Source organism: Chiloscyllium plagiosum, unplaced genomic scaffold, assembly GCF_037043375.1.
Source record: "Chiloscyllium plagiosum isolate Xiang-an unplaced genomic scaffold, Cpla_swu_hap1 HiC_scaffold_47, whole genome shotgun sequence".
Taxonomy (NCBI): domain Eukaryota; kingdom Metazoa; phylum Chordata; class Chondrichthyes; order Orectolobiformes; family Hemiscylliidae; genus Chiloscyllium; species Chiloscyllium plagiosum.
This window is the reverse complement of record NW_028270185.1, coordinates 30,796,262-30,824,133: the sequence shown is the minus strand read 5'-3', so window position 1 is coordinate 30,824,133 and position 27,872 is coordinate 30,796,262. Positions and strand designations below refer to the sequence as shown.

The following is a 27,872-nucleotide window of genomic DNA, read 5'->3' as shown; positions in this document are numbered from 1 at the left end:
TTTATCTGCCGTTGATCTGCCTGTTTGACCAATCTACCTATTTTTGTTTGTAGCCTTAGAATATTTTCCTCACTGCCAACCACCCAGTCAATATTTGTGTCATCACAAACTTACTTAATATCCCCAACCACCCCCACCAACACACACATTCACCCACATACATGAACACACACATATGCAGACATAGCTGAAAATGTGTTGCTGGAAAAGCGCAGCAGGTCAGGCAGCATCCAAGGAGCAGGAAAATCGACATTTCGAGCAGAAGCCCTTCTTCAAGAATCCTGAAGAAGGGCTTATGCCCGAAACGTCGATTCTTCTGTTCCTTGGATGCTGCCTGACTTGCTGTGCTTTTCCAGCAACACATTTTCAGCTCTGATCTCCAGCATCTGCAGCCCTCACTTTCTCCTCCCATATGCAGACATACACACACACTTTATTATCATTTATGAATATCACAAACAATAAAAGATCCAAAATTGATCCCAATGGATACCAGTCTCCAATTACACTAACAGCCTTCTTTCAGCTTTGCCTCTGCTTCCTCTGACTGAGTCAATTTGCTAATTTATTCTGAATTCCATGTGTTTTTACTTTAGTTGTTAATCTCCTGTGTGTGGCTTTGGGACAGTTCAGTGACTCAGTGCTTAGCACTGCTGCCTCACAGCACCAGGGCCCTGGGTTCGATTCCAGACTTGGGTGACTGTCTGTGTGGAGTTTACACATTCTCCCTGTATCTGTGCGGGTTTCCTCTGGGTGCTTGATTTCCTCCCACAGTCCAAAGGTGTGCAGGTTAGGTGAATTGGCCATGCTAAATTGCCCATAGAGATAGGTGCATTAGGCAGGGGTAAAGGTCGGGGAATGGGTCTGGGGGGTTAACCTTTGGAGGGTGAGTGTGGACTTGTTGGCCTCCATGGCCTGTTTCTATACATTAGGGAATTGAATATAATCTTGTCAAAGGCTTTGCTAAAATCCATATAAACTACATCAATTGCCCTACTCTCCTCCAAAGACCTGGTCACTTCCTCGAAAAATTTCACCACACTTGTGATGCATTTTGTCCCTCTGACAAAACCACGCTAACAAAAAAGAACAAAGAAAATTACAGCACATAAACAGGTCTTTCAGCCTTCCAAGCTTCTGCTGATCCAGATCCTCAATTAAAATCCGTCACCTATTTTCCAATGATCTGTATCCCTCTGTCCCCTGGCCTTCATGTAGCTGTCTAGATACATCTTAAGCAACGCTATCATTTCCATCTCTACCTCCTCCCTGCATAAAGAACTTTCCACACATATTTCCCTTAACCCTTTCCGATCTCACCTTGAACTTGTGACCCCTAGTAATTAAGTCCCCCACCCTGGTAAAAAAAAGCTTCTTGCTATCCACTCTGTCTATACCTCTCATGGTTTTGTCGACTTCAGTCAGGATCCCCCCTCCAAACTCCATCTTTTTAATGAAAATAATCTTATTCTACTCAACCTCTCTTAATAGCTAGCACCCGCCATACCAGGCAACATCCTGGTGAATCTCCTCTGCACCCTCTCCAAAGCATCCACATCCTTCTGGTAATGTAGCAACCAAAACTGTATGCTGTATTCCAAATGTGCCCAAACCAAAGTCCTATACAACTGTAACATGACCTGACAAACCTTGTACTCAATACCCCATCCGATGTAGGAAAGCATGCCGTATGCCTTCTTGACCACTCTATTGATCTGCATTGCCACCTTCAGGGAAATATGGGCCTGACCACGCAGATCTCTCTGTATGTCAATTTCCTCAGGGCTTAAGTCCAAAGATGTGCAGGTTAGGTGAATTGACCTTGCTAAATTACACATCATGTTTGGGGATATGTAAGTAAGGTGCATTAGATAGGGGAAGTCTAGACTAATTGGTGTAGGGGACTGGGTTGGTGTGGACTTGTTGGGCCAAATGGCCTGTTTCTACACTGTAGGGATTCTAATTTACTGTATAGTTTGCTTGAGAACTGGGTCTTCCACAATGCATCACCTCGCATTTGCCTAGACTGAACTCCATCTGCCATTTCTCTGCCCAACTCTCCAATCTATCCATAATCTGCTGCATTCTCTGACAGTCCCCTTCACTAACTGCTACTCCACCACTAGTCATAGTTCTTCATTTTGAGAAACTCCATTCCACTATTACTCACAGTCTCCTGTTGTCCAGCCAATTCTCTATCCACCTAGCTAGTACACCCTGGATCCCATGCAACTTCACTTTCTCCATCAGCCTGCCTTGGGGAACCTTATCAAACGCCTTATTGAAGTCCACGTATATGACATCTACAGCCCTTCTCTCATCAATCAACTTTGTCACTTCCTCAAATAATTCTGTTAAGTTGGTATTATCTCAGAGAATAGATAAGGGAGATGAAGTGGACGTGGGTATTCAGATTTTCAGAAATCTTTTGACAAAGTCCCACATGAAAAGTTAGTTTGCAATAGCCTTTGTGAGTTTTTTTTCATTCATGCGATGTATATACTGGGTTCTCTAGACTACGCTCATATTTTGTTTATTTATTAATTGGATAATTAATATGACAGGATACTTCATTTCTTTGACTTGCAGTCTGAACTTGAACTGAGTGTTTATGCAGCAATTTAAATTCATCAGTGAAACGCCAACCATTGCAAATATAAATTCCGAACTGTTGTAATGTCTCAGGTATGTTCCCTGAATGTTATAATAAAAGAATTCTATCATTCTTGCACCGACCACAGAATGATGAAAATGTCAGATAACAACAAAACTAAAATCACAGAATTTCTTCTGCTTTCCACCTCTGGGTCACCGGGATTCTCTCCTTTGCTATGGCCCTTCAGTCTCTGATGGGCCCGACTTGTCACAAAAATATGTCTCACTGTCAGTACTGAGCGACAGAATTAAAGTGTATGGAACCAAGGGCATTAAAACCCAATCAAAACAGTCAAATCTCACCCAACCGGCACAGAAAAATAATTCTGCTTTGGATAGCAGAAACAATTGGCAATTACCTCTGTCAGTTCGTATCTATAGTAGAAGGGGATGTTTTTAAAAATAGACCAGAATGCATGTTATTCAGAGGATGACAGCTGCATTTTTCTTGGCGCATTACTGTGTATCCACGTTCTGGAAACAGATGACAATTACATCGATCAAAGGAGGAGGTAACTGTCAACCAGACAGAACAGTTTTTGGCTGAATGCATCAGAGCATTGTGAACACTACACATAGTGGTGAGATCCAGGAAAGACAGGGGAAATTAATACATTGAATCTGCCACAGAATAACCTCTGTGATTATAATAAATAGATCTGCTGTCACCACAGCCATGAGGTAACGGCTAGTGCAGGTTGAGAGGCTGCACTTTCCTTCAGGCAGTATCATAATTCCGAGTAAACAGGTTCTTCTCCTGTTTAAGATAGCCCTTAAAATTCATGTCTTTGAATAAGTTATTGTCATCTTACATAATATAGACAATAGGTGCAGGAGTAAGCCATTCTGCCCATCGAGCCAGCACCACCATTCATTATGATCATGGCTGATTATCCTCAATCACTATCCTGTTCCTGCTTATGCCCAAAACCCTTGATTCCACTATCCTTAAGAGCTCTATCCAACTCTTTCTTGAAAGTATCCAGAGACTTGGCCTCCACAGCCTTCTGGGGCAGAGCATTCCACACACCCACCACTCTCTGGATGAAGACGATTCTCCTCAACTCTTTTCTAAATGGCCTACCCATTATTTTTAAACTGTGTCCTCTGGTTCGGGACTCACCCATCAGCGGAAACATGCTTCCTGCCTCCAGAGTGTTCAATCCTTTAATAATCTTATACGGCTCAATCAGATCCGCTCTCAGCCTTCTAAACTCAAGGGTATACAAGCCCAGTCGCTCCAACCTTTGAAGTAAGATAGTCCCACCATTGTGGAAATTGACCTTGTGAATCCAAGCTGCACTCCCTCAATAGCCAGAATGTCCTTCCTCAAATTTGGAGACCAAAACTGCACACAATATTCCATGTGCGGTCTCACCAGGGCCCTGCACAGCTGCAGAAGAACCTCTTTGCTTCTATACTCAATTCCTCTTGTTATAAAGGCCAGCAAGCTATTAGCTTTCTTCACTGCCTGCTGTATCTGCATGCTTGATGGGTCAAAATTAACTTCATTTAATCTGTCATGATAAAAGTGGGTGACATCAGCATCAGGCCAGGATAAACTGAATGGAAACAGACCAAGTAAAGTATTGCTGAAAATACATTTGCAATCAAAAAACACAAATTTTAAAAAAGTATGTGATTTAATCTTTATAATGGAGCATGTTGTCCTCTAAATTCTTGAATTTACATTCTCACCTGTTTACCTGTATTCAAAATCTTCCATGTTCATCATTAATTTATTTGCTTTCTTGGACAGGTGTGAATCACGTTTTGTAAAATCTCTATGAAAGTGTTAGCTGTTCTGTTGTGATGTAAATGTAACCAGCTGCTGTGATCATGAAAGAAATGACCGATTTCATAAAATTAAGTGAAATGAAATGCCAGAAACAACAGTAAGTTTGACAATTGGGAACAATCCTGTGTCACTGCGCTGTCTAAACTTCTCGATTCCTTCTCTAAGTCCTTCTGATTATCCAACTCCGTCTCCTAAACCTATACCCTCTAGTTTTGCACTCCTCTCCCCTGGGAAAAAGACCTTGGTGATTCAGCCTATCCATGCCCCTCATGATTTTAATAACTTCTATAGAGGTCACCCCTCAGCCTCCAATACTCCAGGAAAAATAGCCTCATCCTATTCAACTTCCCCCTACAGTTCAAACCTTCCAACCCTGGCAACATCCTCGTAAATCTTTCCTGAAACTTTGAGTTTAACAACATCTTTCCTACTACATGGAGACCAGAATTGCACACAGCATTCCAAAAGGTCTAACCAATGTCCTGTATAGCTGCAACATGACTTTCTAACTCTCATACTCAACACGCTGAACAATAAAGGCAAGCACACCAAAAGCCTACTTCACTACCCTGTCTACCTGCGACTTCACTTTCAAGGAACAATGAACCTGCACCCCAAGGTCTCTTTATTTGACAACACTTCCCATTAAGTGTATTGGTCCTTTCTTGATTTGCCATACCAAAATGCAAAACCACATACTTATCTGAATTAAACTCCATCTGCCACTCCTTGGCACATTGGCCCATATGATGACTATTCCATTGTACTCTGACATAACCATCTGTACTGTCCACTACACCACCAATTTTGGTGTGATTTGATTTTGATTATTATTTTATTGGCATGTGCATTTTACATTAAAAAATACAACAAAAAAGTGAAAACATTTCATTTGTCACAATGACACAGCACTATTTTGAATAATTTAAGAATAAAAAAAAAATGGAAAGATATGGCTGAAGATGAGCCGGCTAAACACGGTAATCAATGCCTATGCCATCATCCTCCAGTTCTTCCTCTTATGTAATGTAAACTGTTTTTAAAATATCAATATTTATTTCCCGGAGTTCTCAAGCCCCCATTTCTTTTCAACAGTAAAAATTGATGTGAAATATTCAGTTACCATCTCTCCCACCTCCTGAGGTTCAACACAAAGACAACATTGTTGATCTTTAAAGGATCCTACTCTCGCTCTCTCTCTCTCATTGCTCTCCTGCTGTTGAAGTGTTTATAGAATCTTTTTTGGGTTATCTTAAATCTTACTTGCCAAAGCTATCTAATTTTCCATTTTTGCCTTTCTGATTTCCTTTTTAAGCATGTTCCTACCCTCTTTATACCCTTCCAGCAACAGGACCATATGCTTCTGAATTCTCATTATCACACTTTTAAAGACTCCCACTTGTCAGTCATACTTTTACCTGTAAACGGTCTGCTGTAATCAACTTTTGAAAGTTATTGCATCATTCCCTTAAAATTTGCCTTATTCCAATTAAGAGCTTTAACTTTTTGGGAAGATTTATCCTTTTCCACAGCTATTTTAAAACCAACAGCATTACAATCACTAGTTCCAGTCACTTGCTCTGCCTTATTTTGCAAAAGATATTCAAGTTTTACTCATTCTGTACAGGAACATTTATATATTGATAAAGAAAATTTTCTTGAACACATTTATCAAATTCTTCACGAACAAACACTTTCACACTATGACAGTCCCTCAGAAATATCTATTCTAATTGCAGTAGTAATGTATTCCTTAATTAAATATGCCATTCCCTCTCCTCTCTTACTATCCCTCCTATAACACCTAAAGCCTGGAATGTTGAGCTGCCTCTCTTGTCAATTCCTCAACCAAGCTTCTGTAGTAGCTTTGACATCCCAAACCCACATTCCCATAAATGCGCTGAGCTTATTAGCCTTACCTGAAAGTTAAATCATTCTCTGACCGCTCATGTTTGTCTTTTCGAATTAACTTGCTCTTTTCTGATTCAGAACCATCCTCATATTTCTGTCTATGCACTTTACTTAGAAGCTCCCACCTCACCACTCTAAAAATGTTGGCAGGATCCGAAACTAGAACTAGCAAATCTCCCCAGTCGGATATTGGTCCCTTTCCAGTTCAGGTGAAACCCATCCTTTTTGAACAGATCTTTTATGTCCCAGAAAAGATCCCAACGATCCAAGAAACTGAATCCCTGCACATTGCACCACCTTTTCAGCCATTGATTTATCAATCCTCTCCTTCCCTCAAGCGAAACCCCAAAAACGCAGAAATGCTGTGCCGTCCACATTTCAGAAATAAGCCCTTCATCAGGAATGTGACTTGTTTTCAATAGATTCCAGTATCTGCAGTAATCTGCTCCTACATTTTCCCCTGTATCAGCTTTTATTTCTCCCTGCCTCACAATTATCCATCCCCTTTATCTGCGTCTCTTTCTCTTTCTGAGCTCCATCTTCACCTATTGCAGGAGTGAGAGCCACTAACTGCACTTTTTTCCGAGCTACTTTCAGGACTGATGAAGGGCCACTGAATCTGAAACGTTACCTTTGTTTTAACTCCACAGAAGCTGCCAAACCTGCCGAGTTTCTCCAGCGATTTCTCTTTTCATCCACATTCACTTCCAGATGACGTTCCCAACGCGGGACCGCACTTCTATTGGCTATAAGCACGAGATTGACAGATGTTCTGATCAATCAGAGCTGGATGAGAGTAAAGGTCCGCCCTGAGGGCTCACGCGGGGTCTCGAGGCGCGGCCGTTTAACCGACTCTGCGCGAGCCCGCGGACTGGGGCCTCGCGCTGGAGAGAAATAAGAGTTTATTTTTAAGTCTTTCCAGTGAAGGTGAGAAAACAGCTATGATACTAATCAGTAAACTGTTAATGTGCGGATACACTGAGGAGGAAAGTTTTTCTATCCAATTACCTGTCCAAATGATGTTGGCGCTCGGGGTTAACAGGACACCAGATCAGGATGAGATACATCCAAGGATTCTGATTGAAGTGAGAGGGGCACTGGCCACAACATTACAGTCTCCTCTGGACTGAGAGGAGGTGTCAGGAGACTGGAGGGTTATCAACATTATGACCTTGTTCTGTGAAGATTTGTAAATTAATCCTGGAATTGACAGCCTTGTCAGTTCAACACTGGTGTTGGGAGAGCTTCTGGAAACAACTGTTGTGATAAAACTGGCAATCACGTGTGTGGGATATTGGTAAAGTAGTGTTCCTTCTGCAAGCTTAATTGCTTATGCAAGGTGAATGAACTAACCTACACCAGTGTATAATGGTTTCAGCAAAGAGCTGAGTAAGCTAAAATGTGCATACAAGAATGGAACGTGCCTGCAAACATTGGAAGAGGTTACAGACAAATAGATAAGTTGAAAAAGAACATCAAGATATTCTAAGCTCAGAAAACTTCCCTCATGTCAGCATTGAGGCAAGCCAAGTCACTGATAGGGGGGAGGGTCACCCGGCTTGGAGTAGGGGAGAAGTAAACACAGAGCACAGCTGGGCAGGGCAGGAACACAATAAGGAATATTGATAGGTTTGAAGGCCAATGAGGTAAATGGGGAAGGACTGAGAATTAAACTGTATAAATTGTGGAGTAATTTTTGGATCGGGGTGGCTACTTGCTAGTCACCCCTTCTTGCAAGAATGTTTCAATAAAATTCGCTGCTTCAGAATTTGACTCAGACTGAAATTTATTATATTGTAAGCTCTGTTTCTCACACATCAAAAAAGGTGGGTTGGTTAAAAAATGTCAAGGGGAAATTGTGTAAAACTATCTTGCTGAAGTTTTCTGATGACTTAACAGAAAGGGTCAATGAGGGCAATGTTACTGATGTGATTAACATGGATTTCCAGAAGATAGCATACAACAAATTGTGTGGAAGATTATAAGTCATGGTCCAAGAGGCACGGGCAACATGGATACAACATTAACTGAGTGATAGGAAAGAGATAGTCAATGCTCAGTGGATATTTTTCTGGCTGGAGGAAGATTTGGAGTGGAGTTCCCAACGGGTCAATATTGGGACCGGCATGTTCCAGTAAGGAGAAAGGATAAGGATAGCAAGGTAAGGGAACCTTGGATAAAGAAGGAGGTTGTGAATTAACTCAAAAAGAAAAAAAAACAAATGGAAGGTTTAGGAAGCTAAAATTGGACAAGGACTGTAAAGAATATAAAGAAAGCAGGAAAGAATTCAAGTAGGGAATTAGTAGAGCAAGAAAGGACCATGAAATTGACAAATAGGTTTAAAGAGAATTCCAAGGTATTCTAGGCATACATTAAAAATAAAAACAAGAGGATAATGAGGGAGAAGGTAGGACCATTTGAGAATAAAGGAGGAACTTGTGCTTGGAGGCTTGCAAAATCCTAAATGAGTACTTTGTGTCAGTATTGACCCAGAAGAAGGATTTAGAGGATAGTGAGATTAGTGTGGATCAAGCTAAGATGCAAGGGCATTTTGAGATCAAGAAAGTAGTGGTATTGGGTTTTTTGAAGAGCATTAAGGTTGATAAGTCGCAAGGGCTTGATGCTACCTAAGCCAGGTTTTTGAGTGAGGCAAGAGAGGAGATTACTGGGACTTTGACCAAGACATTTGTATCTTCACTAGCCACTGGAGAGGTATCGGAGGACTGGCAAGTAGCTAATGTTGTTCCTCTGTTCAAGACTGCAATTAGGGATAATCCAGGAAATTATAAACTGGTGAGTCTTTTGTCAGTCGTTGGGAAGCTATTGACAGAATTCTCCAGGATCGGATTTAAGCACATTTGGAAAAGCACTGCCTAATTAGGGCCAGTGAGCATGGCTTTGTGTAGGGCAGGTTGTGTCGTACTAACTTGGTTGAATTTTTTGAGGAGGTGATCGATGAGGGTGGAGCCGGTGGATATTGTCTCCATGGATTTTAGTAAGGCTTTTGACAAGGTCCCTCCTGGTAGGCTCATCCAGAAGAGTATAATGCATGGGATCCACAGTAACTTGGCCGCACGGATTCAGAATTGGTTTGCCTATAGAAGGCAGAGAGTAGTTGTGGAAGGGTGTTTTTCTGGCTGGAGAATGGTGACTAGTGGTGTTCCGCAGGGAATCATACTGGGACCTCTGCTTTTTAACAGATATAAATGACTTGGATGGAGTTGTCGATGGGTGGGTTAGTAAGTTTGTAGATGATGCAAAGATCAGTAGAGTTGTGGATATTGTAGAAGATTGTGAGAGGACGCAGCGGCATATAGATCAGTTGCAGATATGGGTGGAGAAATGGTAGATGGCGTTTAATCTGTCTAAGTATGAGGTGCTACTCTTTAAGAGATCAAATGTTAAGGAAAAGTATACAGTTAAGGGCAGAACCCTGAACATATCGATGTATAGTGGGATATTAGGGTTCAAGTTTGTAGCTCCCTGAAAGTGGCCACGCATGTAGATAGGGTGTTAAGAAGGTGTGTGTCGTACTTCCAGTATTGGTCAGGACATTGAGTCCAAGAGTCAGGATGTCATGTTGCAGCTTTATATTATGTTGGTTAAGCATACTTAGAGTATTGCATTCGGTTCAAAGTTAAAAATCACACAACACCAGGTTATAGTCCAACAGGTTTATTTAGAAGCACTAGCCTTCGCAGCGCTTTCGATGGTCATGGAATATAAGATCGTAAGACACAGAATTTATAGCAAAAGTTTACAGTGCGATGTAACTGAAATGATATATTGAAAAAGATCTGTATCTTATAATCTGATACTCCACAACCACCTGATGAAGGCGCAGCACTCCAAAAGCTAGTGCTTCCAAATAAACCTGTTCGACTATAACCTGGTGTTGTCTGATTTTTAACTTTATCTTCCATCTAGAAATAGACTTGCCTCACCTATGAGATAGTATGCTTTCTCGCATGACTCATGAACTGCCTTATCTGGAGACTGTATTCAAATGCTGATTAGCGACAGAGTATTGACCCAAGTCCTGAGAACAATGCACCATTAATACCCACTCTTGGCAAGGTCACAACTCTGCTGCATGCAAGTGTAAGTCGGCCATCTAGTGGCTAATTGTGGTACTGAGTCTAGTTAAGCAAATTGTCGTTGGGCCATTTATAAATCACTACTGAACTGGAGCTTTTCGATGCAGTCGCGATCCATTTGTTTTATGGACTGGCTGCAACCCATGACATATTATGAGATGTAATAAGCTTGGTCAATTCAAGGTCTGCATCTGAGATTTTCTTCAACACCGTCCGATGAAGGAAAGCATGCCGTACGCCTTCTTGATCACTCGGTGGACCTGCATTGCCACCTTCAGGGCCTGAACACTCTGTATGTCAATTTTCCCAAGGGCATTTCCATTTACCGTGTAGTTCGCTCTCGAATTGGATCTTCCAAAATGCATCATCTCACATTTGCCCGGATTGAACTACATCTGCCATTTCTCTGCCCAACTCTCCAATCTATTTATATTCTGCTGCATTCTCTGACAGTCCCCTTCATCATTTGCTAACCCACCAATGTCAGTGTCATCTGCAAATCAGACCACCTGTACATCACTCCAGATCATTGATGTATATGATAAACAACAGTGGTCTCAACACGGATCCCTGTGGAACACCACTGGTCACAATTCTCCATTTTGAGGAACTCCCTTCATTGCTACTCTCTGTGTCCTGTTGCCCAGCCAGCTCCATCCATCTAGCTAATACACCCTGGAGCCCCCCAGCAACTTCACTTTCTCCATCAGCCTACCATGGGGAACCTTATCAAATGGGAAAAAGTGAGGACTGCAGATGCTGGAGATCAGAGCTGAAAATGTGTTGCTGGAAAAGCGCAGCCAGTCAGGCAGCATCCAAAGAGTGGGAGAATCAACGTTTCGGGCATGAGCCCGAAGATTCCTGAAGAAGGGCTTATGCCCGAAACGTCGATTCTCCTGCTCCTTGGATGCTGCCTGACCTGCGCTTTTCCAGCAACATATTTTCAGCTCGAAACTTATCAAATGCCTTACTGAAGTCCATGAGTATGACATCTACAGCCCTTCCCTCATCAATCAGCTTTGTCACTTTATTTTTAGATAAGATTAGATTTCTCAAAGAATTGTCTTTAGTTTTTTAAAAAAAAGCCAAGCTTTAAAATCCCTGTTACTCTTTCTTTCGTCAAAGTTTCCAATGGAAATATTTCAAAATACGAACTATATTGCACCACTGTTACTTTAACTTGAAGTAGTTAAAACTCTCTTTGCTCAAATTTTTTGAAAAGAAACAAGCATTTGGAAAGGCCTTGGACATAAAGATGCAGGTTAGATGGAGATCTAAATGAAGACGGAATATACTCAAAATGAATTTTCCTTCTGGTGAGAATCCAGAAGTCATTCAGGAAGGGCACTGCAAAACATCATCTTTTTTTTCCCAATCACTGCATAGTCAATTGCTCAAAACAGAAGAGACCTTTGAGATGATATTGTAAAATCAGGCAGTCAGTGGAATGAAGAAGGGCTCATGCCTGAAACGTCGATTCTCCTGCTCCTTGGATGCTGCGCTTTTCCAGCAACACATTTTCAGCATTTTTACATCATCCTCCGCTGCAAAATGCAGTCCAATTACTGAGCATGGGGAGAAGGCAGAAAGGTTTCATATTTAGTATGATTTTTATTGCTTTTGTAGGATGTTTCAGACAAGCTGACCAACCAATTTAGTTTTAAAACCTGTTGCGTCTTATGAAACGTTTTCGGAGTTGTAAGATGTTTACCTGTTTTAAGGACATTCCCAGAACAGCTCCAATTATCATGCTCTGCTCCCAAAGCAAAATGTTTATTTCCCTCTACAGGAACTAAATAGTGCATCTACAGACCGGGTTATAACATAGATTAGACAATCAATCCAAAATTTTTCCTCATAAATCCATAATTTGAAGGTCTCTTATGGTAAAATCCGTGTGTCTTGTCAAGGAGGCCTGGGATCAAATCCCACCTGCTCCAGAGCTGTGCAATAACTTTGAACATAGAACATATCTACAAACAATGCACCTGAAATGGAGCTCCATTTGTGTTGAGAGGTTATGGATACATTATTTTCCAGCAATCTTATTTTTAACTTAACAACAATCTTGTTGTTTAGCAACAGGGCCAACACTAGCAAGGCTTGTCATTCACTTCCATTGAGACAGTGCTGGTGAGTTGCCAACTTGAATAACTGGACTATCTGGTGAAGATGCATCTGTATTGCAGGGATATTAGGCAGGGACTTCCATGACTTTGATTCAGTGACAATGCAGGAATACCAATCTAGTTCCAAATTAAGGTAGGACACGAATGTGAATGCACCTGTCAACTTTGTCTTTTTCAATGATGGAGATTCCAGAATTGGAAGCAACAGCTTGACAAGTGGCTGCAGGATACAGTAAGGACAGGAGCTGCACATGGTGCTTAACATTGTACGGTCATCAGTAAATATTCTCGCCTCTGACATTATGAAGGAGCAAATAGATGCAAAGATTGCAATAAAGCAAAAGATTTTCTCCCGATTTTGAAAAATCATTAGTTAAGTCCCAGTCAGAGAACTCTGCTCAACACTGGGCAACATAATATAGGACGAATGGCAACACACAAAAAGGGGATTCACTGAAATGGTATTTAGGATAAAGGATGATAGCAAGAATAGTTGGAACCAAGAGAAGCTAGGAATATTCTTCTTACAGCAGAGTAGGTGAAGGGAAGATTTGATAGAAGCTATTTATAGAAAAAGTAACAGGCTCCACTGACAGCAGGATGAATGGCCAGTGGATGTATTTGATGGAGGAATGATAGTTGATCAAAGGTGGTTTGGTTCCACATGGGACTTCCCTCCAAGTGTCCCTCTTCTCCACCTCCATTTACCTTTTCCCCAGGCAGAATTCAGCCCCGTTCCCTATTCTCCCCCCATTCACCAATCCTTCCATTTCCCCTGCTTCCTGTAGTTCCTTGACCTCCACATCTCCTCCCAGTCTCCCTCAAGCCCTCCAACTTCCCTTTTGCTCCACCCTCAGTGAATGGAAGTTGGTTTCTCTTGCTCTGTGACTGCATGGATAGAGCGTGTAAAAGCAGATAAGTTAGGAATACCATGCAAGCAACAAGAGGAATTGCTTACCTCTGCAGGGGCTATCACCAATCCGGCCAACCAAGGTGTTGGTTAGGCCTCCAGTGGAGGTGGCACAGGCCACATTCCCAAAACTGTCTAATGCAATAGCACATGGTCACTATGTTAGCTAAAAACGAAGCTTAAGAAATTGGAAATCAAAATTAAAGTATCAGTGCACAGCCCTTCAGTATTAAACTACTTTAACCAATTAAGCACAGCAACTAGGTTAAAATGACCTCTACTTGTCCACTTGAACTGAAGCAAGTGTTAATGCTCCAATAATGACATAATATTGTTCGCAGATAGTCAAACATCAGGACATGAAGTTAGTGCATGGTGTACTGAAGTTATGCTCACGTTTCTGCACAGCCTTAGTCACAAAGATAAAATCTTTTATGAGTGACGGCAGAAATTGAACTCCCCCTCCTACTTTGACAAGGTCATGCAGGTCCTGGGCCTCCCCCACTGCCACTCCCTCACCCCCCAAGCCTGGAGGAAGAATGCCTCATCTTCCGTCTCGGAACACTTCAATCCCCGGGTGTCAATGTGGGCTTCACCATTTCCTTATTTCCCCTCCCCCCAACTTACCCCAGTTCCAACCTTCCAGCTCAGCACCTTCCTCATGATCTGTCCCACCTGCCAATCTTCCTTCCCGCCTATCCACTCCACCCTCCTCTCTGACCTATTGTACACTTAGCTGCCTTCTCCCCATCCCCACACCCCTCCCATTTATCTCTCCACCTTGGAGGCTCCCAGCCTCATTCCTGATGAAGGGCTCCTACCCGAAACATCGATTTTTCCTGCTCTTCGGATGCTGCCTGACCTGCTGTGCTTTTCCAGCACCACTCTAAGCTTGACTCTGATCTCCAGCATCTGCAGTCCTCACTTTCATCTAAAACTTTAACATAGCAGAAGGAAACTGCTGGTTACTGCAAGTATAAGTGATTAACTCTGATATCACATGCCCGGTGCTCTCGTCCAATGTGATAAACACTATTGCGAATGTGACTATTTTAGGCAAATGGAGGGTGAATGAATAACATCCAAGTGTAAAAGTAGCTCTGGCCATAACCCAGGCTCGTGCTTCTTTCTACATTTTGGCTCAGATTCTGCAGATATGGGAATTCAGAAAATCATGCTCAACTGCAGCTCCACATCTAACACTATAGTAAAACAGGGAAGGTAACAGGCAACTTGATTCACACTAGTACCATATTGTAAGAAATGCTAATTATATTAAATAAGCCCACACTAAAACCCCATAACCATAATGATACCGAGGTCAATAAAAATCATTGTACAGGATTCTGTACAAGGTATAGTTTAATGAACAAGATAAGATAGAATTAAATACACTTCCATTTGCGAATCCACTGGGGTGGAAGCTGCTTGGAGGTTTCACTGCCATCAATCCCCTAAACGTTCTGTAATCAAAGCCTCCATTGGGACTTTGGGAAACCCCAGTGTTTCAGCAAATCGCGATGCCCCTCGGTCACTCAGCATCACATGATTGGTCTGGAACAGCAGCAGCTTCCGATCAGCATTTAATTAAACAAATCACAGCATATCACCAACAAAAATAGAATTTGCTGGAAGACTTTAGCAAGTCTGGGTGGCACAGTGGTTAGTACTGTTGCCTCACAGCGCCAGAGACCCAGGTTCAATTCCTGCCTCAGGTGACTCTCTGTGTGGAGTTTGCACATTCTCCCCGTGTCTGCGTGAGTTTCATCCGGGTGCCTCGGTTTCCTCCCACAGTCCAAAATGTGCAGGTTAGGTGAATTGGCCATGTTAAATTGCCCGTAGTGTTAGGTGAAATGGGGGGGGGAATGGGTCCGGGTGGGTTGCGCTTTGGTGTGTCGGTGTGGACTTGTTGGGCCGAAGGGTCCGTTTCCACACTGTAAGTAATCTAATCTAATATCACCAACAAAAACAGAATTTGCTGGAAGACTTTAACAAGTCTGGCAGTGGCTGTGGAGAGAAGTCAAGATTTAACGTTTTGGGTCCAATGACTCTTCCACAGAGCTGCTAGTCACTAGGAAAGCGTTGTTTTTTTATGCAGAAGATAGTGGGTTGGGGGTGGGGGAGGGAAGGAGTAAAGTGGAGATAGAGCCCAGAGAGAGAGATAAACAGAGAAGTGGAGTAGCCTGGGAAATCAAATAGCTATTAGGGGGATAAATTAATGGCTAATAATGGGTTGTATGTAATAGCAGGCCATGCAAGTGCAAGGCTTGGGGTTGGGGCAAGGAATGGGAGGTGTTTTAAGTTCTAAAATTGTTGAACTCAGAGTCTAGAAGGCTCTAGAGCTCTCAAATAGAAAATGAGGCACTGTTCTGGAACAATGCAGCAAGCCTGACACAGTGATGTAGGCCAGAGAGCAAGATGGGATGCTGAAGTTTCAAGCAACTGGAAGCTCAGGGACATTTTTTTACACACAGAACATGGATGTTCTGCAAAGCAGTCACCCAGTCTATGCTGTTTCCCCAGTGTAGTAGAGACCACATTTTGAGCAGGGATTGCAGTAAACTAAATCGAGTGAAGTACAGATTAAGCATGACTTCATCTAGAAGGTGTGTTTAGCCACTGAGATATTGATGATGGAGGAAGTAAATAGGCAGATATTCCACCTTCTGGGGTTGCAGAATGAAGGAGGAGTGCATCAGAGTCTCCCAGAGAGAATGGTCCTTGCAGAAGGCTGACACGGGAGGAGAGGAGATGGGAGGACATATTTGTTGATGACATTTGGAGGTGGCAGAAATGGGGCTTATGGAGTGTAGAGAGACCTAACTCAGTTCTGCTTTTCTTCCTTTGTCCACATACCCCACAAAGAGACAACATAACTGGGCTCTATGTGGGTATCCATGGCCACCTCTCTGACCTGAAGAAGGTGAGTGCCATTAAGAGAAGCTGTTCAGGTGAGGATAAGCTCAGCCAGGTGGAGGAGGGTGGTGGTGGGTAGGGCCCATCAGGCTATTTTTCCAGGAAGAAGCAGAGAGCCCCGAGACCACCCTGATGGGGATGGATGGGGAAAGGATTGCTTGTCCACAATAAAGGGGAGGTGGCTAGAGCCTGCAAACTGAAAATTCTGAAACTGACGTAAAGTATCAGAGAAATTATAGATGTAAGTGGAAAGGGACTGGTCAATGGTAGAAAACCAGAATTGAGTTAGGTATCTCTACACTGCATAAGCCCCATTTCTGCCACCTCCAAACACCATCAACAAACTGGTAACTGTTTGTGTGGAGTTTGCACGTTCTCCTTGTGTCTGTGTGGGTTTCTTCAGGATGCTCCAGTTTCCTCCCACATCCAAAGATGTGCAGGTTCGGTGAACTGGCCAAGCCTCCCATGAGAGGAAACATCCTCCCTGCATTTTCCCTGTCAAAGCCTATGTTTCAATGAGATCACGGCTCATTCTTCTGAATCCCAGTGAGTACAGTCCCAAACTGTTTAATGTTTGTTCATAAGACAATCCATCCATTCTTGGGACCATCCGAGCGAATCTTCACTGAACTGCCTGCAATGGAATGATGCCTTTCCTTAAATAAAGGGACTGAAACTGTTCACAGTGCTCCAGATGTAGTCTCACCAGCACCTTGTACAGTTACAGGAAGACTTCCCTACTTTTATACTCCAACCTCCTTGAAATAAGGGCCAACAATCACAAATGCCTTTTTTTTCCAGAATCCCTACAATGTGGAAACAGACCCTTCGGCCCAACAAGTCCATACTGAGCCTCTGAAGAGTAACCCATTCCCCTACCTTACTACTCTACATTTACCCCAGCCTAATGCACCTAACTTGCATAGCCCTGAACACTATGAGCCATTGGTTTAGGTCAGTTGGCAGGGCAGCTGACTTGTAATACTAACAGCAGAAGTTCAAATGGCACCTTGGCTGAGGTTACCAAGAAGGACTCTCCTACTCAACCTTTCCCTTTGTCTGAGATGTCGTGATCTTCAGGTTAAACCACCATCAGTGACCTCTGTCTAATGAGAGATCAGGACTATGGTCACTTTGCCTTTTCTGTTCTGTATGATTTGAAATGGATTTTAATGGAGTGTATTGCACATATTATTTCATAAAATGCTGCATACTTTTGCAACAAAAAAAATCATTGATTCACATAAATTATCCAATTGTATTATTTAACAATTCAGTATCATCATATTCTACCTCATCAGTGTTCTGACGTGGATAGCTGCCAGAATTTGTTTACCCAAACTGTACACAAAATCTTTGAAAATGCTGCAATCTGAATGTCCCTGTGGAGATTCCCAGAGAATATAGATAATTGGCTTCATTGACTCCAAGTTTAATTCAGTCGGGTTGTTCGAGGCAGAGTAATGCAATCAGAAAATACACGGAATTATTCGCAATGTCAACAAAATATATGACATGATCTTGGCCATCATTGGTATTCCGGGTAAGTGGGTTTGTACAGAAACTGTGTAAATATGCTGGTTTTACTGTGGGACTGATACTGCTGACCGTCTTTCTGCAGATACCAGGTCACTTTTTATCATATATTTTCAAACTGGTCGGTTGGTCTCAATTAACTCTGGAGTTTTGATTTACTGCCTCGGATACAAGTGAGGTTCTGATTGTAGTTGGCATGACTGTTTAGTACAGTGATATCTAAACCAGCGATGCCTGCAAAAGAAAAATTGATATTATCAAATCAGAAACAGAAATTGCTGGAGAAACTCTGCAGGTCTGGCAGCATCTGTGGAGAGAAAGCAAAGTCAACGTTTGAGCCTGGTGACCCTTCTACAGAATTGAATCTGTTCCAAAAGCTTTGGCTTTGTTTCTATTTGCTTCATCGTCCCAGCTCATCTTGCTCTCCTGCTCCCACCCCTACCCAAACGGGGAATCCAGAGCAAACTGAGGTCCAGCTGCATTTGGTCCACTTTGGTGACTGAGGTCACTGCTCATGATATGGTTCTTTGGCAACGTGTTTAAACTTTGGTCAGAAGACAACTCTTCCATACAGGGCTTCATCCTCGTATTTGGACCATCTGTTACTCATCTGCAAGAGGCCACTCAACTCATCATCCAGAGGTGTGATGGGAAATGGGGTAACATGATGGAATCTGGAGTGGAATTCTGGTCCAGGTAATGTCTAAAATTAGGAATGTCTAAAATTCCAGTACGATCTGACGATACAACCGGAATGGGATCCGATCTTCAACATTGTGCAGCTTTAGCTTCTCGTGACTCTAAAATAGGTGAGCTAAGTCAAAGAAAACCATTTCCATTTGTCCAGCCTGATAAGAAGTGTGCCTACATTTTCACTGATTCTGGGTTTACCTCCTTTTAGCTTCCTGAATTCCCACACCAGGCTGGGAAATGCTCAAACTGCAAAGTCAGTTAAATCAAGGTTCAAAAATCTTATTGAAACTTACAAAGATGTCAATCAACTTTCAGGAAGTGGACTAAAGTTTATCCCATAAACTCTCTGTGTATTAAACCTTGGAATAGGCATGTCTGAGATTAAATGAGATCACAGTTGTGATGTTTAACCATTTGCTTAATTCAAAGTCCATGTCTTTTTGTATCAAAATACAGATATGATAACCTGGACTTGGACAGTATGTTTGCTTCAAACTATTTTAGTCTATTTTCTTTTCTCTTCCTAGCAAGTTAATTTAGTGGCACTTAATATTTTGTCTCTGAAAAGTGTAGCCTGTCTTCCTGCACCTCTTGCTACCTGATGGCCATGGCAGCATCTGATCTGATGGTTGTTATCACTGAGGTCATACCTTTATCTTTCTTGGATAAAACTCCTGTGTGAAGCATAAACTATGTCCTGTCAATAACAGCCACTTCTTGCTCTGTTTGGTTCATTGTCACTTTCAGCTTTGATCGTTTTGTCACTATTTGCTTTCAGAAAATGAAAAACTAAATATTGCACAAAAGAAATGCTGTTGTAGTTCTAACAACAACCTACCGTGGTTTTGTATTTCAAAGCCAATCTATTATAGTGAATCCCAGCTGGGTGGGATTTAAATGGTTCCTTACAGTTCTTAATCCATTGTTGCCATTTGATCTAATTCTGCTGCTCAACGCTCTGACAGTCAGACACATTATAGTAGCCAGTCGAGTCCGTAAGGGACTGAGGGGTCAGAACAAAGAAGAGAATCACAGTGATCCAGAGATGGAGAGCAGAAGGAGGTCTATAATTTTACTCTCTACCATTTCTGGCAGCTTTGTTATTTTGTGATCCACATATGTGATAAATTTCATTTGCAATACTATTCCTCGAACTGATCCCATCGAATGAAATCATTCTTTACACGTATTTGAACAAGTCGGAGTTATTTTGATGAATTGAAGTGGTTGCACAAATGCATTTATTTGTGGGGCAACATAGTCCAAATTCAGGCACCAGATCAAGAAAGCAGTGAAGTGTTCTTTTACATAAATCAGCATTGTAATGAACAAATAGAACAGCATAGAGTGACCAAATACAGATCCTAGTGTTTCCAAAGCATGGAAGATTTATTAATATCTTAACTTGACATTTGCATATTTCTAGTGGCTGATTTTGTGGGTGGATGAATGAGGTGTGTAGGGGGATGCAGGTAGTGTTGTAGATGGTACAATAATTGTGATTCTGCACAGAGCTGGTATCCCATTATCAGGTCACCTTTTATCTACATGTGCACAGTACACTGGCTGTGGGTAGCCAGCTCAGAATCAGTCCCTGAAATGAGGAGACTGAATTTCCTATTTTTTTTTCTTTTCTCTTAAACTATTTCAGATGGTGGTAATTCTGTGTGAAATTGTGCTCTGTTATTATCCTTATGCAGCCTGTTTCAGAAGTCAATTGCTCATTCATTCTCTTTGCCCAATCTGTCTAAATCATAGAATCCCTACAATGCAGAAGATGGACCATTGGGTCTGTCCTAACCCTTCAAACAGCATCCCACCTAAACTCAGTGCATCACCTTAACACTGTAACCCCAATTTACCATGGTCAATTCACCTAGCATTGTACACCCCTGGACACAGTGAATCCACCTAACCTCTAAACCTTTGGACTGGAGGAGGAAACCCATATGGACACAGGGAGAACATGCAAACTCTACACAGACAGGGGGTGGAATTGAACCCAGGTCCCTGACACTGTGAAGCAGTGATGCTAATCACTGAGCCACCATGCCAAATTTCCCACAGATGGAAGAAACTGGAACCAAATCAATGAAAACAGAGGAGTAGTTGTGGCTATATCTTCACCCCAATATTGTATAATGTTGCAATACCATTGGCATTACCTCAGTGTCCCTTAGCTTGTTGTCAAGGAAGAGCTGAATCTCATGGTCATTTGTACAATTAACAGACTTGTATAACAGATCTGTGTAATCACTGGATGGCCGTCTGTGAAAAGGATTGATGTTTACCCTCAGAACCTCAATCAAAAAGTAAAACTTGCTGACTTTACAGGTTCATGTCAGTCTCATTCATACCTTGTGTTGATCCCATGGGAATTGTGTGAAATAATTGCTGGAAGAGGGAAGGGTCCAGCAATTCCTTTCCCTCCAGCTCCAGCTCAGTCTGAACAACATCAAGAAGCTGTGACTCTGGGACTGGAACAGATCTGCAGCAATCTCGGCTGGTTCTAACAAGTCAATCTGACAGAGAGAGAGGTTTGTATGTGGATGTGGGGATGGCACGGATTGGGTCCTGGTCACTGGATATCCCACACTTAGTCTTGGTTCAACCCTCCCTGTTCCACTAAGCTGCCATCACCTGACTGGTCGCACTGTATACTGCAAAGGTTGTGCATCCTGACAACCTCAGTCTCTAAAAATTGTCACATGCCTAATAAAGGTGTGCCAGTACAGCTACAGTGCTGGCGTGGAATACAATGTCTACAGTATGAGATAACTGATGTATGGACAGTCCACAGTGTGCAACATATGTACTGTCTACAGTAATACAATATCTACAGTAATGCAACATCTATAATATTTGATAACTAATATACGGACACTCTGTAGTGTGCAAAGTGTGAACTTTCAACAGTGATTGCTGTCTACAGTGTGTGACAATGACATGTGGACAGTTAGCAGAGTGCACGTTTGTATTGTCTACAGTAATACATAGTCAACAGTGTGGGAGACTGATATTTGAATATTTAGCTGAGTGCAGCCTGAATTGAACACATGGGTGCACAATGAGGTGCTGGGTCCTTTCCAGTCTTTACCATTGGACGATGCACCATTTGTTGAACTCTAAGACTGAATGGAGCCTTGTGGAGATCTGTGTTAGAGGCAAACATTTAACAGACAAATCGACAAAATTGCCGTTGGACACTGACAAGTTGACCCGACCCTGCAACCCGACATGAGATAGGGACCAGAGATGGTCAAAGTGCAATTACAGTGAATGTAGTGGGAGCATCAAAAAATGGCCTTTTAGGGACTGGGAGGGAGATTACTTAATTAATCTTCCCTTACAAATGTGATTTCTTTCAGAGTTTTGTTAGCGGGATCTCTGCCAGTGTCGGGGTCTCCAGTGTATTTGATGAGAGTGGGACAGGCACACATTGTGCAGATGGTCACTGGTTCCAAACTACGACCTTATCCTGACTGATTTTACACACACTGTTGATGCGGACCCTGTCATTCCCATAGGGGAACAACTACAGCACTGACCAATCTCTGACCCAGTATCAAACACAGACTGTCGCTAAAGTCTAACGCTGGGAATAATTACACACTTGAACATATGTTTATTATACAAACAACCTTATGTTTATTACAAATTGAATATAGCTTTATGTACAACTGAAGACAGATAATAATAAGAAATAATTAATAACTAACAGGTTTATTGTACAATCGAACAAATTGCAGAGCATGGAGTACAGGAGTTGGAATGCCTTGTTGCAGGTGTACAAGAGTTCTTTGAAGAAGTAACAAAGGGGATTGATGAGGACAGAGCAGTAGATGTGATCTATATGGACTTCAGTAAGGCTTTGACAAGGTTCCCCATGGGAGACTGATTAGCAAGGTTAGATCTCATGGAATACAGGAAGAACTAGCCATTCGGATACAGAACTGGCTCAAAGGTAGAAGACAGAGAGTGGTGGAGGAGAGTTGTTTTTCAGACTGGAGGCCTGTGACCAATGGAGTGCCACAAGGATTCTCTACTTTTTGTCATTTACATTAATGATTTGGATGTGAGCATAAGAGGTACAGTTAGTAAACTTGCAAATGACACCAAAATTGAAGATGCAGTGGACAGCGAAGAGGGTTACCTCAGATTACAACAGGATCTGGACCAGATGGGCTAATGGGCTGAGAAGTGGCAGATTGAATTTAATTCAGACAAATGCGAGGTGCTACATTTTGGGAAAGCAAATCTTAGCAGGACTTATATACTTAATGGTAAGGTCCCAGGGAGTGTTGCTGAACCAGGAGACCTTGGAGTGCAGGTTCATAGCTCCTTGAAAGTGGAGTCGCAGGTAGATAGGATAGTGAAGGCAGCGTTTGGTATGCTTTCCTTTATTGGTCAGAGTATTGACTATAGGAGTTGGGAAGTCATGTTGCAGCTGTGCAGGACATTGATTAGGCCACTGTTGGAATATTGCATGCAATTCTAGTCTCCTTCCTATTGGAAAGATGTTGTGAAACTTGAGAGGATTAAGAAAAGATTTACAAGGACGTTGACTGGGTTGGAGGATTTGAGCTATAGGGAGAGACTGAATAGGCTCGGGCTGTTTTCCTTGGAGCGTCGGAGGCTGAGGGGTGACCTTATAGAGGTTTACAAAATTAGGAGGGGCATGGATAGGGTAAATAGGCAAAGTCTTTTCCCTGGGGTCGGGGAGTCCAGAACTAGAGGTCATAGATTTAGGATGAGAGGGGAAAGATATAAAAGAGACCTAAGGGGCAACTATTTCACGCAGAGGGTGGTACGTGTATGGAATGAGCTGCCAGAGGAAGTGGTGGAGGATAGTACAATTGCAACATTTAAGAGACATTTGGATAAATATATGAATAGGAAGGGTTTGAAGGGATATGGGCCGGATGCTGGCAGGTGGGACTAGATTGGGTTGGGATATCTGCTCGGCATGGACGGGTTGGACTGAAGGGTCTGTTTCCATGCTGTACACCTCTATGATTCTATGGCATGAGTGAGGTCCCATTTGGAATACTGTACACAATTCTAGTCGCTCTACTATAGAAAGTAACTATTAAACTAGAAAGAGGGCAGAAAGGATTTACTAGGATGTTACCTGGACTGGAAGGTTTGAGCTACAAGAAGAAATAAGATAGGATGGGACATTTTTCCCTGGAGTTTAGGAGATTCAGGGGTGACCTTATACAGAACTATAAAATCATGAGAGGCGTAGATAAGGTAGGTAGCCAGCAGCTTTTCCCCAAGGGAGTCTAAAACTCGAGGGCATATGTTTAAGGTGAGAGGGGAGAGATACAAAAGGGCATAGAAAGGCAGTTTTCTTCACACTGAGGATGGTGAGTGTCTGGAATGGGCTGCCAGAGGTGGTGGAAGTGAGTACAATTTTATCATTTAAGAAACATTTAGACAGGTGTATGGATGGGTTAGATATGGGGGTACATGGACCAAACACAGGCAAAAGGGACTAGTTTAACGGTGAAAACTGGAAAGCATAGGCTCGCTGGCCGAAAGGCCTGTTTCTATGATGGCGATCTCTCGGACTCGTTTATAAAAGTTTCATAATCACAGCTCCATCTCCCTGTGCTCGACGGTGAATATCACCCACACACCGACATTCACCAGCTGCTACTGAAAGTTTCTATTGAATACTCCACATCGTTCCCATTCTATTTCGGAATTCCAGGAATTGTTTTACTTGAGCCAATGTAATATCTCACCTCACTTGGTGGAGGTGAGAGATTTATACCTCTCAGTAATATCAAGTCCAAATAGTTGGCAATTTCTTGATCCTTTGATCACACAAATACTCGGATACCAGCCCTGCATTCTCTCAGTGATCGGAGCTGCTTCTTTCCATCTGAACTGAACTGATTCCTCCATAATCTAAGAAAGAAATTAATGATTAATAACCAACCAATTAATAAAGTTAAAATAACAGAATCATTCATAATTTTCCAATTGAAACACACATTTTGAAATCAAACTGTGAGCAGCTACACAGTAACAAATGGGTGTAAGTGGTGGGGGAAAGAGAATCTATGAGCTGCTGCACAGACAGACAGTGCTGTAAGAAACTAAGGTGTTGATATTTGGGGAATGATGTAAATTGAGGATGTAGTTGGAGGGGGAAATTTCATTGTACTTGTAATGCAGTGACCTACAGTACAAATGCCAGCAACTGGCTGAATTTTATCTCAAATAATTAAACCATCTGGAATTGAAAGTTAGTTTCATAGTCACCATTTTCATAGAATCTAATCAGTGATTGCTGTAAATACACATCTGCTTCACTCATGTCCATCACCAAAGGGAATCTGGGAATCTTACCTGGTCTGGCCCAGCGGTATTTTCAGAAGACATTAAATACTGATATACAATGTGTGGTTAAAGATGTATGTTTCAGATATGAATATGAAATGAAAATGGGATGGATATCTGGTTTCAACTTTGGCACTGAAGCTTACAACACACGTAATTAACATGGTAATGACTCCTTCCTAACGACTGGTATCAAGACAGATATGGGCAAGGATTTTTATTTTGCTGATTTTACATCATTTCACACTGAAATGTTGATTGCACTTTGAACACCATCTCAAAGAAGTGCTTCAAATGGCAAGGACGGAGAATAGATTCCGACTGGGGAGCATCAGATTCTCAGTAGCAACACAAGGGACCAAATTCGTTAATTCGTGAGGACACTGTCAACCAGACTAGACCTGAAACTCGCATAAAGGGAACCAATAAGAGATAACAACTTGTTTCAACTTAATGAGATGGGAATCGCGGAGGCCATGGGGCTCAGCAGGAGAAAGAGCATCCACCAGAGGGTGGTAGTGAGAAGTGACTGAGGAAAATTCTGGGAGTTGAATCACTAGAACAGGGAAGGAGATTGCTGAATATTCAGTGTCAAAGAACAGCTGGATTAACTCCTGGAAAGGGAGGGTGAACAGCAGTGTGTGTGATTCAGATGGGAACTAACAATCAATAACTTTAAGGCAGAGCAAAGAGTGTCTTTCAGCAAGGTGATGGTCCTCCAGGAGCAGTTGATGTTTGTCTCGTTGTGCATCCCGGGGAACAGACTCTATAGCACAGAGTCTTGTGTCGTGGAACTGCTCAGGACGAACCTTGACAAAGGCCACTGCATCTTTCTCCACACTTCCTTTGCAAAGACAAATTCCAGAAGAAGATGTGTGACAGTCTCTCTCCCCCCCACAACCCCTTAGAGAGTAGCATGCTGAGGCAAAGAGAGTCTAGGTTCGAGAGAGGCAGAGAGAGAGAGAGAGAGACAGACAGACAGACAGACAGACAGACAGAGAGACAGAAAAAGAGAAAAACAAAAGAGAGAAGAGGATTCAACGACAGGAGCAGGGCTGTCTAGTTGCCTACATGCAGTGCCTTGGTGAGACCATACCTGAAGTCATGTGTATAGTTTTTGTCCCTTATCTAAGGAAGGACATTCATGCATAGAAGGAATACAACAAAGGTTTTCAAGACTGACTCGTGGGATAGCAGGACTGATGAATGAAGAGAGACTGGATCAGTTAGGACTATTTTCACTGTAGGTTAGAATAATATGGGGCACCTTTTAGAAACCTACCAAAATTCTAACAGGAAAGGTCAGGGTAAACACAGGAAGGATGTTCCCAAGGTCCAGAACCAAGGGTCAATGTCTAAGGATCTGGGGTAGGCTATTTCGAGCTGAGCTGAGGATAAATTTCTTCACGCAGGTTGAGGTGAGTCTGTGAAATTCCCTGTCAGAGAGAGTGCTTGTTGGCTAAAACACTGAATGGTTGGAAAGAAAAAGTTAAATATTGTTCTCAAAAAGAACAGAAATTTCTGGTGAAACTCAGCAGGTTTACAGAGAGAGAAAAACAGAGTCAGCTAAGAAGAAGGATCACTGGACTCGAAACATTAACTTTACTTTCTCTTCACAGATGCTGTCAGACCCGTTGAGTTTCTTCAGCAATTTTGGCTTTTGTTTCAGGTTTCTACTATCTGTATTTCTTTGCTTTAGTCCGTCATGTTGTGGCTGTGCAGGCCATTGCTTTGGCCACTTTTGAAATGCTGCATGCAGCTCTGGGCTTCTTGCTATAGGAAGGATGTTGTGAAAGTTGAAATGGTTCAGAAAGGATTTACAAGGATGTTGTTGGGGTTGGAGGGTTTGATCTAGAGGGAGAGGCTGAATAGGCTGGGGCTGTTACCCTTGAAGCGTGGGAGGCTGAGGGGTGACCTTATTGAGGTTTATAAAACAATGAGGGGCATGGGTAGGGCAAATAGACAAGATGTTTTCCCCAGGGTTGGGGGAGACCAAAACTAGGGGCATAGGGTTAAGTTGAGGGGGCATGATTTAAAAGGGTCCTAAGGGGCAACTTTTTCACACAGAGGGATGGTATGAGATTGGAGTGAGCTGCCAGAGGAAGTGGTGGAGGCTGGTACAATTACAGCATATAAAAGGCATCTGGATGGGTTTATGAATTTTTAAAAGAATTTGTGCAATGAAAGGGGAATGGTCACTTCTGCCAGCTCAGCTTTTCTCTGGTTTGATTTGGTTTTTGGACGTCTGGCTATTCACTGAAAGCAGGCAGGTAGTGTTTTGAGGCTGCTGATCCAAGAAACAGTTACGTGAAGCAGGTTCGTGCTGATCCTCTCTGTCTGACATCTCTCTCCAGTAAGACCCTGTGTTTGATGCTACCTTTTGCGCCACGAGGTGTTTATGGGGATTGTTGCAAGTATAGGGAACAACAGGTAAAGTCTGTTTGGTTTTTGGATAGGTGAGGTTATTTAGTGGGTGGCACAGTGGTTAGCACTGCTGCCTCACAGCGCCTGAAACCCGGGTTCAATTCCGGCCTCAGGCGACTGACTGTGTGGAGTTTGCACATTTTCCCCTTGTCTGCGTGGGTTTCCTCTGGGTGCTCCCACAATCCAAAAGATGTGCAGGTCAGGTGAATTGGCCATGCTAAATTGCCCGTAGTGTTAGGTAAGGGGGTAAATGTAGGGGTATGGGTGGGATGCGCTTCGGCGGGTCGGTGTGGACTTGTTGGGCCGAAGGGCCTGTTTCCACACTGTAATCTAATCTGTAATCTAATCTAATTCTGCATTCGGTTCTCTTTTGCTTCTATTTCATTGACTAATCTTGTAAATAAATTTGATTTTGTTTAAAATGAAGTGGTTTGACCAATGGCACCTCTCCT

At 42.5% G+C, this 27,872-nt stretch overlaps 1 protein-coding gene across 1 annotated transcript in view; it reads right to left on the bottom strand.

Moving 5' to 3' along the window:
* Window positions 1-7,144: 7,144 nt before the first annotated feature.
* LOC148136055 (NACHT, LRR and PYD domains-containing protein 3-like) overlaps window positions 7,145-27,872 on the bottom strand; it is a 30,665-nt gene continuing 9,937 nt past the window's right edge. The window contains exons 4-8 of the mRNA XM_087983935.1: window positions 20,811-20,913; window positions 18,695-18,752; window positions 18,112-18,186; window positions 13,549-13,635; window positions 7,145-7,248 (exon numbers count right to left, since the gene is read on the bottom strand). Coding sequence (XP_087840061.1) covers window positions 7,145-7,248; window positions 13,549-13,635; window positions 18,112-18,186; window positions 18,695-18,752; window positions 20,811-20,913 — 427 coding nt within the window. The remainder of the gene's footprint in view (window positions 7,249-13,548; window positions 13,636-18,111; window positions 18,187-18,694; window positions 18,753-20,810; window positions 20,914-27,872) is intronic.